General features: G+C 37.5%; 1 protein-coding gene across 1 annotated transcript in view; it reads left to right on the forward strand.

Moving 5' to 3' along the window:
• The window catches only part of LOC307123801 (uncharacterized protein), a 35,362-nt gene extending 16,669 nt beyond the window's left edge, over positions 1-18,693 (forward strand). The window contains exon 3 of the mRNA XM_079812520.1: positions 15,897-18,693. Coding sequence (XP_079668646.1) covers positions 15,897-17,056 — 1,160 coding nt within the window. The 3' untranslated portion in view covers positions 17,057-18,693. The remainder of the gene's footprint in view (positions 1-15,896) is intronic.
• The last annotated feature ends 311 nt before the right edge of the window (positions 18,694-19,004 follow it).

The raw sequence follows: 19,004 nt of genomic DNA on the forward strand, positions 1-19,004 counted from the left end.
CCTGGCTCGCGTCTTCCGCTGTGGAAACACCCAGGGTCCATGGCGCTGTGTCGGTGCCGGAGTGAACGAAACCAGGGATGATGATCGCGTCCTGGGTGCTTGGGTCCTGTGCAGAGAAACACGCGGAGTAGACGAGGTCGGAGTCAAAATGTTAGTATCCACTGACTTGTGCGCATCGGCGCGTGATGTTTCAAGCGCCGTTCGCCGCTCTCTCAGCACAGCTTGTCTGTCTAGAAGGCCGCGAATCTGCCTCTCCAACGACTGCAACTCCAACTGCACCGAATGCAGCTCGAACGTGTCCTCACCTGCACTCAAAGGTAACATTAGACACACATCCGAGTTATTCGCCATTGTAGCAGAAGTGCTACGATGGCGAATTGTAGCTATCAGTGTTTACCGGGTGTAACGTTAAACAAGTTACCACGCGTGCAAGGCTAGCGGGCTACGGCTAGTAGCGGAAGTTCGGATATAAGTAGCGATATCAAAGCAATCCGATTGTTTTTTATAGAGAATCGTATCGGAGATATGTTCACACGCTGTAAATAATAGAAAGTATTCGTTTGTAAGCGAGTATTAAGAAGAAAATCAAGGATTATGAATCAATTTGACGGAGCTCAAACACAAACAACACGCTCACAACAGATACAGCTTGTTCTGCTATTTGTTGTGCTTTGCTTTGAGAACATGTATTTCGTAGATATCAAGTATATAAAGTCCCATTAAACAATTCACACACATCACAATGATGGTTATGTGCAAACTCCATTCATGCTGTTCATGCATTTTGAGTGCTCGTATCTCTTCAGCTGAAATGCGAACTGCCGCAAATTAAACTGAAATGTTCAGCGTCGCGTCCTGAAGCTCAACACACAGTTGTCTTCATTTAAAAATAGCCAGACTAGATTATATATATATATCACCAGTGCTGATGCCGCTCTCTCGCTCGCATTGCAGTCTCTGATCTTGAGATGAGCTGAAAACTAAAGTTAAAGAATGACACGCATTCATTGTGTTTTACCGTGAAATGAGTTCCGCGTCTATTAAAATCCACACATTAATGATTTATCTCTCATCCACCTTTTTGGAATTTTTGGAATGTTACTGTTTATTACTTTGCCCACCTGACCCGCGGACAGTGTTGGGAAGGATACTTTAAAAATGTATTTCGTTACAGAATACATGCCGAAAAATTTGTAATGTATTCCGTTACGTTACTCAATCTGAGTAACGTATTCTTAATACTTGGATTACTTCCACTAGGGTTGTGCCGATGATGGAGTGCCGCCCCCCGTTGCGAGTCTTGCGCAAGCGACACACACTAATCCTAGTCTAATTCTAATTTACTCTGTAAATTAAAGTGAGAATATAACTAAAGCATATTTTAAATATTGTAGTCTTTGCCAGAGATGTTAGTCAAATATTTGTATCAATATATATTGATCTTGACATTGTTAGCCTCTTATCTTACACTGTGTATTTAACTTAAAATATTAAATTTTGTATAAGAAAACAGTCCTTATTAATGAATTATTAGAAGGCTATACAAGCATATTGTAGTGTCTCATGAGATCGTGCTCATTGTCACACAACTCTCCTGTGCTGAAGCGGCAGTTTAAGATAAACCCAGACTTCAGCGAACGTCATATTACTGTCCTCTGGTTATTACTTTTAAAGACAATTTGCCTTAGCTCTAATGTCAAATCAAATGAAAGAATGAAGGTGATCTGATAACACACATAGCACAGAAGAACAACAAATCAAGAACAAGAAAACGGGAACAACACTCAGATCGAAACTTGCGATTTAGCAGCACAATTAACTTTTTGTTATGCAAAGCATAGCATAAGCTACAAAATAAATTCAGTTATTGAAATATTGTAAGGTGGTTGTATGAACTACACGAAACAACATTTAAAGAACAATATGCAAAATCGAAATTTATCAGCTCTGTAATGGATTGTGAAAAGTGCGTAGCCTATTGGAAAGCCAGTAATTAGTTGGGTGATTAAAATAACGAAACAATAGTTTTTAAGTAGAAAATAATATTTATGTAAAGAGATACAGTAAAATAAAAATAGCTTAAAAGTGCACAACTCTAAGTGGAAGAAAACTAAGTTTTTCCTCTCATGTGCAAACTATTGGAAAGCCCGTATGAGTCATTAGTTGGGTTAGTAAAATAACAAAATTATAATTTTTAAGTAGAAAATATTTATGTAAAGAGATACAGTCAAAATAAAAATTTAAGTGGAAGAAAGCTGCGTTTTTCCCCTCACAAGCAACCTAGAGGGCTGATATTGGGTTTTTAAACCCAGCCTAACGAAATTATAGTTTTAATTAGAAAATAATATTTATGTAAAGAGATATAGTAAAATATAGAAACGCTTTTTAGTTCTTTAAGCCTTCTCGGGTATTTTCATAATAATAAAGTGCTGATTGACATAGACTTTATCACTGTAGAATACTATAAAATAATGCATTGTGTGCCTCATTCTGTGATAAGAAGCCATATCAGCTCACAAACACTCGACTGACTATATGAAGTGAGTTAAAACGTGTTATTAAACATCGTATTTTGTTGGACAACAGGTTCATGAACGCTTCGTTTTACTAGTTGGTGAAGATATTTGACATGTGATGGTTTTTTAAATATAACTGATCACAGAGCCACTCTTCACTGACAGTTATATTTCGTTCTCCATTCTCTTACTTTAATGTGAAATGCTGTTTGAATTTCCAAGATAGAAACGCGTTCTTGCCCTGGCTCTGTTGTTCTCTGTTGTCCACCTCTTGCTTCCACTGCTCCTTTTCAGACTCCATTGTTACTGATCCAGCAAAACACGTGTTTTCGTATCGGGGCGTTGGTTTAATTTATTTAGAGAGCGAATAAACACGTGAAACCGAGAAGTATCGTAATGTAATCCATTGATTTCAACAATGTAACTGTATTTTAAATACAAACTGTATATTTAAATTGTAACTGTAACGGAATACTGTTACTCATAATTTGTATTCTGAATGCGTAAAGCCGGTACATGTATTCCATTACTCCCCAACACTGCCCGCGGATATAACTGCATACTCCAAGTCCTTGCACAATAATTGTCTTTCTGCAACATGACCGTGTAGTTAAATGGACTAAACGAATCTTTGAGGCGAATGATTTTGTCTCAATGATTTTTTGCATTCGAGTAAGGCAAGTTTATTTGTATAGCACATTTCATACACAGTGGCAATTCAAAGTGCTTTACACAGAAATAGAATTAAAATATTTGTAAGTGAATAAAATATATATAGTCAGGTTTTCTTTTAAAAATAGTTGTCAGGTAACTGTGCTTTTAAACAGTACCCTTGCAGACAAATCTCCTTGGCCTAACTGGAGGGCTATCTCAAAATGTTTTACCCATCAGAGCAGATCTAAACGGGTCTTCCTCGCACCGGAGGGAGTACTCAAAAATATTTGTCAGGTAACTGCATTTAAACATTACCCTTACAGACAAATCTTCCTGGACTGAACCACCAGGGCTAACTCTACTTTGTTTGACCGTCAGAGCGGATCTACACAGTCCTTCCTCTCACCACCAAGGCTATACAGATCTATCCGTCAGAGCAGATCTAAATGGATTCTCCTCGCGCCGGAGGGAGTAACTTGAGTTACTCGAGGAATCATTTCAGCCCTAATCTCCTCAGAATTAGCCTTTGAATATGTTATTTGGTGTACAATCTGCCTAGATCCCACACACCTTCTACCTATTTTTAGTTTACAACCTCAGGCTAGGTAAAGCAGGTCGAATCCTTAACTAGATCATAAATATATATTCATACTCACTTTCTAGAAGAACAGACCCCCTCCGTGTCTGGTTCAGATCAACTCGTTTAGAAAGCAGAGACGTGGCAAACGATTTCTTTTTATAAATCAATTATAAGTAGATTTATTTTTCCAATAACAAAAAGTTTTACATACAATCAAATAAAAGTTTACAAAAAGAAAAAGTCTTAAGTAACAAAAGCGGCAGTTCACAAGTGTCACCAGCAGATGTCAGGCTCGGATCATCAAGCAATGGAGAAGCAGCATAACGCTCTCAGCTTCTGGTGTTCATACAGAGATCAATACCTTATATACCATTTCATTATCACACCTCTTCATCACATATTCAATTACACAGGCACAGTTCATCCAATCCTAGATTTTGAACGATTGTCAACTCCCTCAATTCCTTCAACATTTTAGTATATAACGCTCTGTATTCTTTCATTCTTCTTCTTCTGGCTTGTTTCCTTAATCTCCTCCTTCGTCTCGTCTGCAAGACATCATCCTGGGTAAAACCTGTTTCTTCATTCAATACTTGGTTACATTTATAAATGACTTTTATACATATGACTTAGTGTTTTTCTTCATCTTTTTAATAAAGCAGATTGCCTAAAACATATCTCAGCGTGTTCATTTCAATTATTCAATCAAATACTTTTACAAAGTCTTTGTCTCCATGTCTTTACTATAAAACCAAATAAAACATTTTTACCAAACCATGTGTCTGCATTCTTGCTATGAATCAAAGTAAAACATTTTTACAATATCATGTTGTCATGTTTTTCCATGCTTACAAAGTCATTCATGAAAGTTGTATATAAAAAAAACCTCCTTTAGGCTCCTCGGCCTTATCAACAGCTAATACATAAAAGTTGTAAAATAAAAACTTTTTATAAAAGTCTCTTGGCCATATAAACAATTTCTTTATTTCACTTTGCTGCTTCTGTTCTACATATGGCTCTTATAAAGTCCAGTACAGAGGTTCTCTATAAAACCTCCACTACATTTTCTATATATTTCCATCATCATAAAACCATGCATAACATATCTGTGTGGTTAACATATGCCTCTTTACATTTGGCATCACCCTTGGTTACACATTGGGGGCAAGACCTCCATACATTAGGCCGTCTCCCTGTACATACATTGGGAATAAAAGAATCAATTTCATCATTATTCTAACATGCCCCTTATGCAAATTTTAGTCTTTTATTTCCAAATCAAGATAATTCACATAACACTTCCTTTTCTTATCATACTTGGTTAATTGAGCATAAACCTGTCCAGTTTCAGTATAAACATTTCTTTGAGATATGTTCATGTATCTCGCCACCCAGGGTCTCCTGTTCATTGGTCTGATTAATTCACCACCTATTATTTTTCCGTTAATTCTGGTTGTGGAAGGCCAATTTTTTGTACTCTGCTTAATAATCGTCAGGTATGCTCCAAATCTCTTACGCATCCATTTACCATTAGTTATTTCATGCGGACATGCCCCAATTAACTGCCCATCAGGAGCTTCACAGATAAAGGTGCGGCCCCTCCCATTACTCAGACAAGCTTGACATCGGCTGAATTTTGGGATCAAAGTTTCCGGTATTATTGCTACCTTGCTCCGAGCCGCAATCCCTCTCCTGGAATCCCGGGCTGTCAATTGGGGTGTAGCATTCCGGGTCTCCCTCAATTGGAGATCCCTCATCTCTCTGAGCTATAAGATAAAATATCCCATCATGTTTAATCACTCTCAAATCACTCCCTTTACCTTCTGCATGCAGCACATGTACAAACAATTGGTCTGCCTTTCTCCAATCCACATGAGCTGTCAGATCGCTATATATACTCTTTACCACTGGGTGGAGCTCCACAAACATATATTTCAATTTATCCATCATTTCTATACCCATTTGTTCTACTAGTTTAAACACATCCAAACAATACTCCATCTCATTCTTTTCATTGTACCATATCACTGTATTGGTCTTTATAAAACACACATTGCACAGGCTTCCCATTCGCAGAAGAACTCCTTCCTCTGTACCCAATAGTTCATGGCACTTCATACATTCATATTCTCTAACTACTATGCAGCAATCCAGATGCCTGGTTACTAGATGGCCCGTGACGCTTTTCTTCAGCTCCTATAAACAAATTCCAATTCTTTTGTTTAATTTCTATATTCCCTTTTTTTTTCATATAATCAGTTAATTTTCTTACTCGATGCCCTCTATATTCAATATAGAATCATATTTACCAGTGTTCCAAAATCATCCATTCTGTCCATTGTATTGTTTGGCTCCCTAGGACTCCTTAGTCTGCTAACAGCCATGTTCTCTGATTTTTCAGTCCCTTCAAAACTTTATGCTATGTCCATTATTCTAAACTCTACTTATATTTCTTATGGGACTAACCACACCCACATTTCTCTGGGGGTTGCTTGGGGGGTGTGGTTCCACTCTGTTAGATCTTGTCTCCTCCTGATTACCGCATTTAACGTATCTGCATAATCTCCATACTACTAACATACACAATCTGCACATTCTTCCTATGCCTGTGCACTCAATTAGGATCAACACAAAAATTACTGTTGTCATAATCAATATTATCTTAAAGTTATTCATTAGCCATTTTAATGAGGCAAAGGTATCCTCTCCAATCCCAGCCATGTTTAGAAATCTCTTCTTCACCTTCTCATTTATGGTTTGAATTCCTTCTTTCAATGTTGCTCTTCTGGGCTCTATGTCATGTAGTTGTTTGCTGAAGAATTGTTTTTTAGCCAACATAAAATAGAAAGGAAATGGTGGCATACATCTACCATTCTCTTGTGAACTGAAGGTTCCTAAGGTGTCAGCATAAATTGTTTTTTCAGTAGCTACTGGTTCTGAAACCATTCTGCATATTCCTTGATTTATTTCATTTCTCCTCCAATTCCCATCTACCTCTTCATTGTTACACGTCCATCCCGTGTACATCCATCGGTAGATACTTGCACTCCACACTACTGTCCAAAATCTTTTGAAGTCAACCATTTTTTCCTCTTTTGACAGTTTTCCCCTATCACCCCATGTCATCATAAATGCGGGCTCAGGGATATTCTCTTTTCCATGGTACTCCTTTATTTCTTTAGGAATTTTCCACAACATAACCTCTTTATCTCTTTTCGCTCTCACCCTTACAATTGGAATTGGATAATATTTACCCAATAGGTTGTTGTCATAACTGACAACTACCCCTTCTCCTTTCTCCATATCTGTTATTTTGATCGGAATTACTTTTTCATTCTCTCTTGTGGCTACATCTTCCAATATGTCAAATAATCTAAACTGAAGTATCATCTGATCTGTCATTGTGCTATCTTCCGTGATTATATCTATCCATTTCTGAGAGTGCTCCAACATAGTCATTAATTTTACACCTTGACTTATGATTCCATTTGCATTACTAAACAATAACCAATGTTCCCTGTCATCGTGTTTGTTTTCTGCTCCGTCCTCGTCTACCTCGCACTTCCATTTCTTCATGCACTCACATCCGATCCAACTCATCTCATGTTCCTTACAATCTTTACCATTAAATTGTTTAATCAATTTTTCTATAACTTTTTCTCTCCATATATTGTGCAACTTCCAATTATAGCTTGTTTCGGCGCATTTCTTTAAGTCATTATCACTACACTCTTCCCAGGATTTGTTCGTTTTAATGCTTATCTGATAAAGCTTCTCCTCGTTCTTTCCGAACTTATTTCGTTCCAAAGCTATTTCAGCTATTCTTGTACTTTCACTATACCACTTCAATCCAGGAATTGGATTGCTTAGTTTTTCTCGTTTCATACATCGTGTACCTTTCGTCTGTGAATTCTTCTTTACATTCAATTCTGATGTTTCTATCCTCTACTCTTTTCATTTTTTTCTCGTTTGTCTCAGGCGACTTCTCCTGCTCTAACTCTCTCCCTTTCTCACTCTGCCCTTCGTTTATCAGAAAGGTTGTGTCCACCTCATAATCTGGATCAATTTGTACTGTGTCTATTTTTTCCTCTATTCCTGCATCATTTAGTTTAGTTCTAGTCCATAATACAATTAAGGCTATCACAATGATAATTACCGCTCCCACCACAACGGGTCGCTGCGTACACGTCTGATTCCACCTTCGTTCTGTCCTGGGATTTCTTGACCTTGAAGGCCCACGTTGGTTCTCTGCCTCCATTCCTGTAATACATCAAGCTTCCCTTGGTGTTTTAATTCTCAAGTGCTTCACAAATTCACCAACTCTAGTCTTCCTTACAAGTCTTGTGTAATAAGTATTGAAGGGATTTTTAATACTTCAATTGGGCTTATTTCCCCTTCTTAAAAATCCTTCAATATCCATTCCCCTTCACTGCAATTGCAGGGTTCAAAGTATTTCCATACTTACATTGCTTGATGACCGAGCCGTTTCTTATTGCCCACTCTTCAGTATGTTACTTTTGCAAATTGTATTTCTCTATTTCGGCTTTTCTGCCAGCCACAGTCTCTTTCATAGCTTTCATTTTACACTTTGGTTACATAGCTGTCTTTTAGCTATATCCTTTTGTTCTTTGATTCTAATAACCTTCACCTTCCATCCAGAAAATTTACAGCTCACACACTGAAATCTCATGGTTACTCACTATCATTTAGTTAAAATGAGGTTATTTTTGCTCCACACGCCATTCTGCTCCAGCTGGACCGTGTGCTTATCTATGATTTTCATTACTCTGTCTTTCTTAGTAATTAAATCTTTGAATGGTTTAGTTGGATGTTTATTTGTTAATTTTATCCACACAGAATCTCCCACCTGACATCTATCCTCAGGTTGTTCGATGTCTGTTTTGGCTTCTCTAATCCCCGTATTCATATTAACGAAGTACAAAGCCTCTTCCATATGTTCATCCCATTCCGTATTGTTATAGTTTGCCCGAAAAAAGCTTTTCAAGCTGCCGATTGATCGTTCACTCAATCCATTGCTTTCTGGACGATAACGCACGGACTTAGTCAATTTGATATGTTTCTCCGCTAGCCAGTTTTCAAGCTGATTTCCTACAAAGTACGATCCATTATCTACTCTGATGAATTCTATTCCACGCGGACATTAATTCACTAAGTGCTTTGATTATATTTTTAGCACTAGGGTCTTTTAATGGCTTAGCCCAAATCTTATTCAGATATGCCTCCACTACTATTAAAAAGAATTTATTACCCTTTTTAGTGCGTGGGTTGAGTGGACCAGCTATGTCTAAGTCCCACTCTACATTTGCCTTGTCTGGGAGTATCCTGCCATAATCTTTCCTGATTGTTCTGTGATATCCCTTTCTCATGCAGCTCTCGCATTTCAGCTTGATATCTCTATATTTCTTCCTCCAATTAGGAATATTTATGTTATTGTCTGACAGTATTTTCCCCATTAGATTTACACCGGGGTGTTTTAAACAGTCATGCAGCTTTTGAAGCGCACCTGTTCCCTTATCCTCGATTATAACCACTCTCCTTAGCCTGGCTAATTTGTCAACTGCTTCATTCCCTTGTGATAATTCTGTCTTCTCCTTCGAGTGACCCTTCTGGTGGATTACGACCAGGTCTAAATCTTTCACTAAAGAATTTATGTCCTTCCACAGCTGTTCATGTTCAATGGGCTTTTTATTGTACTTACAGAAACCATTCTGTTCCCAAACTTCCAAGTTTTCATTTAGACTTGCCTCTACATATTTACTGTCAGTGACTATAACAACTTGTTTGGCATTCATTTCTTTCAATTTTTCTAGTGCCTTAAGCACTGCCATTACTTCCGCTGTTTGGGCTGTACCAGGACAAGATCCCTTGTCTGTTACTTCGTTACCTTTTTTCTTTTTGATTATATACGCCCAATGGGCTTCGTTGTCTGCCAAAGTTTTAGATCCATCAGTATATACCATTATTCCTTTAAACAATGGTAAACTTTTCTTTTGACACTTCTTGCGTTCTTTGTTTATTACAGTTATACTGGGATCCAACACTATGTTTTGCCATCTCTGCCATCTGGTATTTTGGGCCTTAGCATCCTTGATCTTGTTTTTGTTCAGATGAGCCATTACCATTTCATCTGTATTAATCAGTATTTGCCTTCCTCTAGCCAGACCTTTTATCTCTGCATATCTCTTGCTGATTGCTGCTAATTTCTTTTCAACAGGCAGAAATTTTTTCTCAGGATTTTCCCAGTTTCCTGTCATAATGCGTATTGGTATGCAGCTCTTTTCATTTCGCATTATCAGTTGGTAGCCTGCCTCATCTATGTCCAGATCAATCTCGAGATTTTTTTCATCTTCTCTGCCTTCCAACTGTCCTGAACATAAGATTGCTTCCTTTAAAGCACACAGTGCATTTTCTGCCTCCTCAGTCCAGCTCAATCTGTCCCCTTTAATCGTTGCGTAGATTGGTTTTGCTATTTGACTAAATTTAGGAATTACGTCTCTGACATAATTCATTAGCCCCATCATTTGTTGTACGTTTTTGACATTCTCTGGTGTCTTTATCTCAGCTATTTTTTCCTTCATCGTTTGTGTAATGCCTCGATTCCCTGCAGACACCCAGAATCCTAGAAATTCAACTAGGTCTGTCATGACTTCACTTTTCTTTATGTTGATTTTTAGTCCTGCCTCTGCTATTCTTTTCAGCACTTCTTTCACGGTTTTCACGTGTTCTTCTTCGTTTTCATTCGTAATCAAAATGTCATCTATGTACACTTCCACGGGCAGATCTTTTAATATTTCCATCATTACTGCCTGAAACACAACTGATGAGTTCACATACCCTTGTGGCAAACGCTGGTATAGATAATGTTTATTTCCAACAGTGAAGGCAGTTTTCTCTTGACTATTCTCTGATATTGGGACAGCCCAGAATCCATTAATCAGATCCAATTTCGTTAGAAATTTGCCATCTTTCATTTTCTCAATTGTGTCTCTTGCATTAATCAGGTATCGACGGTCTGGACGGGTCAGTTTGTTAAGGGCCCTGAAATTTGTCACCATACGAAATCCTTGATTTCCAGGTTTCGCCACTAATTGGACGGGACTGTTTGTGATAGCTGAAGTTACTTCCCTAATAACTCCCTGCTCCACTAATTCTTTTATTGTCTGATCCAATTCATCTTTACCCAATTTGTTTATCGGATATTGTCTCTGTGGTTTATGTGTTCCGCCCAAAATCTCATGTGCGTATTTTTGGTCAACCAAACCAGTGTCGTTTTTATATTTTCCACATGGAGTTTCTCTCAATGCTTGTATTAATTCTTCCTTTGATTCTTCACTACCAATCATCTTCTTTTTGATGCGAGTTAACTCCTGTTCCGTATCTACCTCCTTCAATCTCAGCACCTTTTTAAGATCTCTTCCTGCAAGTAAATTCTCATTACCTTTTATCATTTTTACACCAAACTTTTCTCCCATTGGTTCCTCTTTTATATTTCCATTGTATGTCTGAACTAGCACTTTTCCTGTGTAATTTATTGGCTCTGTCGTGGAGGATATCTGAGCTCCTGTATCTAACAGGAATTCCACACCTTTCACTTTTACAAACAAATCTTCATCTCTTTCCAAAACTCTCTTATCACAGATATGCTCCTTTAACAGGCCAATTTCGTTTCATTGTTCATTATTTTCTGTGTTGTCTCTATCTCGGACATTTTGTCCTTTTTGCGTGGCTTCTTGTACTTCTGTACTATGAGTCACTTTGTTTCTGCCAAATCTTTTCACACTGGAATCAGTGCCTCTGCGTTTTTGAATCACTTGATCTTTCTGTGCTGAGGTTAACTTCTCCCATTCTCCTGCTGGAACATAGCTTGTTTTTTGCGCACTACCATATCTGTCATCCTTAAAGGGTTTTCTGCCACTACTATTCTTCTGCCATGCTGGCTTCCTTGCATTCCAGGTTCTGGGCCTATTAGACTGACCTTTCTCACCCTGCCTAGCTTGGAATCTTGTGTTATATGGTCTCGCGTTCTCCACGGTGGCTCTCTGTTTATTCATTAATTTATCTTTTTGTTGTTTTTGAACCCTAGCTCCTTGTGGTTCCTTTCTTTTCACAAACTGACTATTTAAATCATATTCAGCTAGTCTCTCTTCTATCTGTTTTTTGGTCGTGCTATTCAGTATGGTTCCTAACTTTTGCCCTCCTGGTATTTTATGCCCTACGTCTCGTAGCAGCCTTACTTTATCTGACATTGGGATTTCATCCTCAATTGATAACCATACACTAAGTAAGGGCATTTGCTCTCTGCTTGCATTTACTAACATATCTTTCCATTGTTTGTATTTGTCTTCAACTCCTGTAAGGTCTCTAACCTTTTCTAAGGCCTTCGCCGTTATGGCATGTCCTGTGCACGTGTGCACTAATCTTGTTATTGCCTCAGAACCTAAGCCAGCCTGCGTTGCCGCTTTAATGATTCTATCCATATAACTGCAGTAATCTTCATTTGATTTCTTTGAACCTATTTGGTTTCTCACAACGTCAGTTAATTTTAACTCTAATAACTTTGCTTGGACATTTTGCTCCTCACTTTTCTCTCCCTCTGTTCTCCGTGGAGTGCTGAACTGCAGCTGCCTTACTGGAGTTTCCCTTTCACTGGGGGTTCCCCGTCTCTCTTGATATACGGCCTCCTCGCTCTCTTCCTCCCAGATTTCTTCTGTGGCTTTGTTCAGATTCTCAATTTGTCTATGAGCTCTAGTTGTTTCTAAATCTCTTTGTAATTGTTTATTCTGATTCTTCAATATTTTTATCACATTATCTAATTCTTTTACTATTTTTCTATTATACTCATATCCCTCTTGGAATAAAGTTTGTTTGCCTGCCTTCGACCAACCTTCTTGTTCGGCTATTTCTGTCGCAGACGGGGACATACTGGCAGTCTTTATTTGACCATAAGTTAATTCCTTTTCAGGTATTACTCTTTTATTCCATTTACTTAACAATTCCTGATCTCTTTTCTTTCCACTGGGATTTCTATACTTAGTTCCCCTTAACTCTACTTCTGGCCAATCATTCTGTATTTGTTTTGTTACTCTCTGTAATGTTATTTTCACACCTTTTTTGTGCTTTAATCTAGTCTCTTTTCTGAGCACTATCTCTTCCTCACTGATATCACAATCAGTACTAATCCTTGTGGAATTTAATTCCTCATCTTCACTCTCCTCAGAACTTGAATTGTTTTCTCTGTCAGTTCTTTTTCCTGTTACTCCAATCGGAGTTCTATTTTCAGAAACTAGGTTTCTTCGCTCACCTAGCTCGGTTTCTTCCCTAGCTTCTTCCATATCTCTATTTATTGCTCCTTGCCTTTCAGGAGTATTACTTCTCTCATCAATTGTTTGTTCTTCGGACATTTTCTTCAGAAACTTTTTAATTGATTTCATATACTTTCGTTTAACAACTTTCTGGATGGAAGTCACAGCTAAAATCGCAATTTGCTCTTATTGTCGATTTTACTTCATCAAGCTTTCTCTATCCATATCAGTACTTAGTATATCTTCGATATTACACTCTAATATGGATCTGCTTTTCACTATGATTCCCATTCAACGATGTGCACTTCGTTGAACAGTTCACATAGTCTATACTAAATCTCTTTCACTAAGATTTAGCCAATCTCTATTTTTTCAGCCTATTAATGTATTTATCGGAGCGCGCTTCTCTTATATGAGCTCTCAACGCTTTTCTGTATTCCGACTCAATACTTATAGAGATTTTAGTAGTGTTGTGCATGCACTTAATAACCCTACCCAGGTTATAATAATAATTCTTCCCTGAATTATTTTTCGTCTACAGGATTCCTTCCTTTCTTAGACTTTCATCTCACTCTTTGAGATTTCAACACTACTGGTTTAACCTTTCATTAGGTTTAATATAATTCGTTTCTAAATTATATTTTCGTTTGACTTTATAAGTCCTTCTAGGATTTTTCCTTAATCCTATCTTTAGGCTTTTTAATAACCCATTCCCAGGTTATAATAATAATTCTTCCCTGAATTATTTTTCGTCTACAGGATACCTTCCTTTTTAGACTTTTATCTCTTTCTTCGAGATTTCAAAACTACTGTTAGTTTCAACCTTTCATTAGGTTTAATATAATTCGTTTCTAAATTATATTCTCGTTTGACTTTATAAGTCCTTCTAGGATTTTTCACTAATCCTATTTTTAAGCTTTCTTTCTTTTGTACTTTCTATACAATAGTCACGTTTTTCGTCAGCACTTTGTTTATTGATTTTGGCCAGAAATCAATAAGCAATCGTGCCCCGCTAGTTGGGCGCCATGTTATTTGGTGTACAATCTGCCTAGATCCCACACACCTTCTACCTATTTTTAGTTTACAACCTCAGGCTAGGTAAAGCAGGTCGAATCCTTAACTAGATCATAAATATATATTCATACTCACTTTCTAGAAGAACAGACCCCCTCCGTGTCTGGTTCAGATCAACTCGTTTAGAAAGCAGAGACGTGGCAAACGATTTCTTTTTATAAATCAATTATAAGTAGATTTATTTTTCCAATAACAAAAAGTTTTACATACAATCAAATAAAAGTTTACAAAAAGAAAAAGTCTTAAGTAACAAAAGCGGCAGTTCACAAGTGTCACCAGCAGATGTCAGGCTCGGATCATCAAGCAATGGAGAAGCAGCATAACGCTCTCAGCTTCTGGTGTTCATACAGAGATCAATACCTTATATACCATTTCATTATCACACCTCTTCATCACATATTCAATTACACAGGCACAGTTCATCCAATCCTAGATTTTGAACGATTGTCAACTCCCTCAATTCCTTCAACATTTTAGTATATAACGCTCTGTATTCTTTCATTCTTCTTCTTCTGGCTTGTTTCCTTAATCTCCTCCTTCGTCTCGTCTGCAAGACATCATCCTGGGTAAAACCTGTTTCTTCATTCAATACTTGGTTACATTTATAAATGACTTTTATACATATGACTTAGTGTTTTTCTTCATCTTTTTAATAAAGCAGATTGCCTAAAACATATCTCAGCGTGTTCATTTCAATTATTCAATCAAATACTTTTACAAAGTCTTTGTCTCCATGTCTTTACTATAAAACCAAATAAAACATTTTTACCAAACCATGTGTCTGCATTCTTGCTATGAATCAAAGTAAAACATTTTTACAATATCATGTTGTCATGTTTTTCCATGCTTACAAAGTCATTCATGAAAGTTGTATATAAAAAAAACCTCCTTTAGGCTCCTCGGCCTTATCAACAGCTAATACATAAAAGTTGTAAAATAAAAACTTTTTATAAAAGTCTCTTGGCCATATAAACAATTTCTTTATTTCACTTTGCTGCTTCTGTTCTACATATGGCTCTTATAAAGTCCAGTACAGAGGTTCTCTATAAAACCTCCACTACATTTTCTATATATTTCCATCATCATAAAACCATGCATAACATATCTGTGTGGTTAACATATGCCTCTTTACATTTGGCATCACCCTTGGTTACACATTGGGGGCAAGACCTCCATACATTAGGCCGTCTCCCTGTACATACATTGGGAATAAAAGAATCAATTTCATCATTATTCTAACAAATAGAGTGCACACTCCATGGGTGTTGTCCATTAGCAGATGAGGCAGCACACAAACGACTGGCATCTCTTTCTTTTCAAACAGAATACATAAACAGAGAATATTTGAGTTACATTATTTAAAAACTTGACATTTCATAATTTCTTTAGACTTTTCTCATGTTGTGTGACAAGTATTCACTAAGTTACAGTTCATTTTCTGAAGAGTATCAGAATGGACTTCTTTGACTGAGAGTCTGAAGATCGCGCATCATGTTTGTTTTGCAAATAGCACAACATTTAGTTTTTATTGTGAGTGAACAAAACTAGAAGTAGAAACTTAACAGATTATAATGATTTATAACACTTGCCTGAAAGACTAAAATCAATGGAGTATTTGGAGTCCCTTTCACACTAATATGAAAAAAGTGAGTTGGTCATGCCGGACCTCTAGGGGTTAATGCTTTACGTTTTTATTCCTGTTGTGTTGTGCTGTGCTATTGGGTTAATTTTTGTCTTTTATTTCCTTAGACCTGATGCAGTTAAAAGAGGAGTGTAAAGTACTAAAGGAAATGGAAGAAAAAGATCAATATGAGAATTATCATGATTTCATAACTGAAGAAAAATATTTTAGTTGCTCAAAGACTGAAAAGAAAGAAACTATACGTTATTTCACCCGCTTTCAGGGTAGAAATGGTTTCAATCAACAAGGAAATCTTACAGACCATATGAGAGTTCATCCTGGAGAGAAACCCTACACGTGCCTTCATTGTGAAAAATGTTTCAAACATAAAGGACACTTTCAAGACCATTTAAGAATTCACACTGGAGAGAAGCCGTTCACCTGCCAACAGTGTGGAAAAAGTTTCAATAGAAAAGGAATCCTTAACAGGCACTTGAGAGTTCACACTGGAGAGAAACCCTACACATGCCCTCAGTGTGGAAAGAGTTTAAAAAATAAAGGACTCTTTCAAGACCACTTAAGAATTCACACTGGAGAGAAGCCTTACACCTGCCAACAGTGTGGAAAGAGTTTCAATAATAAAATAATTCTTAGCATACACGTGAGAGTTCACACTGGAGAGAAGCCGTACACCTGCCAACAGTGTGGAAAAGATTTCAACCATAAAGGAAGTCTTAATCGTCACATGAAAGTTCACACTGGAGAGAAGCCTTACACCTGCCAACAGTGTGGAAAAGATTTCAACCATAAAGGAAGTCTTGATCGTCACATGAGAATTCACACTGGAGAGAAGCCTTACGCTTGCCAAGTTTGTGGAAAGAGTTTAAGCCAAAAAAGAAGTCTTGAATATTACATGAACATTCACACTGGCGAGAGCTCCTACACCTGCAGACGGTGTGGAAAGGGTTTTGAACAACATGGAAACCTTAAAGTCCACATGAGAGTTCACACAGGAGAGAAAATCTACACGTGCCCTCAGTGTGGAAAGAGTTTCAATCAAATAGGACACTTTAAAGGCCACTTAAGAATTCACACTGGAGAGAAGCCATTTACCTGCCAACAGTGTGGAAAGAGTTTCAACAGAAAAGAAAGCCTTAACAGGCACATGAAAGTTCACACTGGAGAGAAGCCTTACATCTGCCCTCAGTGTGGAAAAGATTTCAACCAAAAAGGAAATCTTGATTCCCACATGAGAGTTCACACTGGAGAGAAGCCGTTCATTTTGTGATCTCTGTGGAGAGAGAGTTTCAGATATAAAGAAACCTTTAACACCACATGAGCATTCACTTGTGTGAGAGTGGTTTTATTTGTCATCAGTCTGGAATGAGTCTCAGACAGAAAAACCTTAAGCCGAAAGTATAGTTGTTGTTTTTTTACGCGTATGCGCAGTCAAACGCACAGCATTGCAAAGTATACTTCTTTTAACCCGTATGTGTACATAGGCATTCTGTGCAGTTTGAGCAATCTCTCGCCATGAGTTACAACCCATGCAAATATCTTTGTATTCTTTCGTGCTAGAGGTGTAAATATTAGGGACTTTCTAACCACTTTGCACAATCTCTCATTTGTGTAGACCTTAGTGATGGAACGATTACCGGTTTCATGATAAACCACGATAAAATGTACAGACGTTAATAATATCGTTTCAAATTTAATTATCATTAAAACCGTGCGTGATTATCACGATTTTGAAAACTCGCTGTAAATCCTGTCCAGTCAGCGTCTGTCCTACGCAGTTTTTTTTAATGAGAAGAAATGGCTGAAGGCAGTGACATCGCCGGGAGATTTCCCAGCCTTCTTAAAGGACCAAATCTGAGGTGTGGTCATATTTTGGCTTTTACAAAAGTCACATAATCGAAACATAATCGAGGATAGTCACCCTGTCTGCAGAACATGCCAGAAGAAACTCGCTGTAATAGGGGGAACACTTCAAATCTGTGAACGCAAGGCTAGTGGACTTTGACCTCAATACCAAAACTACTGGGAAATAATAACGTGAACGAACAAGTTCAGACAAGGTGACATTTAAGTAGGGCTGGGCGATAAAACGATAACAATATATATCGTGATAGACACGTACTCGATATCAATAAAAAATGCGTTCGATAAAACTTTCGATAACTTTTTTTTTTTTCGTCGGAAGAAACCAGAGGTTGCGAAGCAAGTTTGGTTGCATGAACAAAGGCACTCGCTCTCTGGTAACCAAGCAACGTAGGGAGTGACAGGCTAACATCCAATCAGGTAACTGTATCAGTTGGTTGACCACCTCCGCTGACAGCGTGCGCATTTGGGGACATGTTTATACTCGACGCGCTCGCCGTTGTGCTATTCTTCGGCTGAATCCAAAATCGCCCCCTAAACCCTCAAATCACGATTCCCTACTTTAGTCCACTGATACAGTTCACTTGAAGGAGTGAATGAGAACGAGTGAGTGAATTCAGAAAGTGTGTACATCGGCTGTACACTCGTTATTGCGGTGCATTGTGGGATAGAATGAGTGCACTCAAAAACGTCCACTATGGTTTCGGACACCACTACAAATGGCTGTCCCTTCAAATAGTGCCCTATTTAAGGGTATAGGGGCGATTTCAGATTCAGCTTTTGAATCTACATGGAGAGGTAACGTTACTCTGCATCGGTGCCTTATGACAAAGCATCTAAATGGTAACAGTTACAAAGAAATAACGGAGGCACTGCACCTTAATGTTAAGAGACAAATGTTAAGTGTTCATTGTGATTTTAGACTTGTGTTTATATTTTAATTATTTGAGTGTTTTCCATGGTTGTGTTGACATTTCTGCCTTTTATAACTGAGGGTATTATAATCAGAGGAAGGTTACGTTTAAAATAAACATGTTTAAATGTATAATATTTTTCTCCTGGTCCTTATTTTAAACAGGTCATAAAAAATATAAATAATTATCGATATCGACCGATATGAAACATTTATATCGTGTTACAGTTTTCAGCCATATCGCCCAGCCCTACATTTAAGGGACAACAATGTATATTCATTGTACACTTAGTACACAGATTTTCTTTACCACATAAATAACTACGGGGACATATTGAATTGAGATTAATGTTTTAAATAATAATTGAGAAATCAACTTTCCTTTGAGCCTTTGATATATAAAAGTTTATCGTGATATAAGAATATCCTGTAAGTTTCAGAG

The sequence above is a fragment of the Gobio gobio genome (assembly GCF_949357685.1).
Source record: "Gobio gobio genome assembly, chromosome: 1".
Taxonomy (NCBI): Eukaryota; Metazoa; Chordata; class Actinopteri; order Cypriniformes; family Gobionidae; genus Gobio; species Gobio gobio.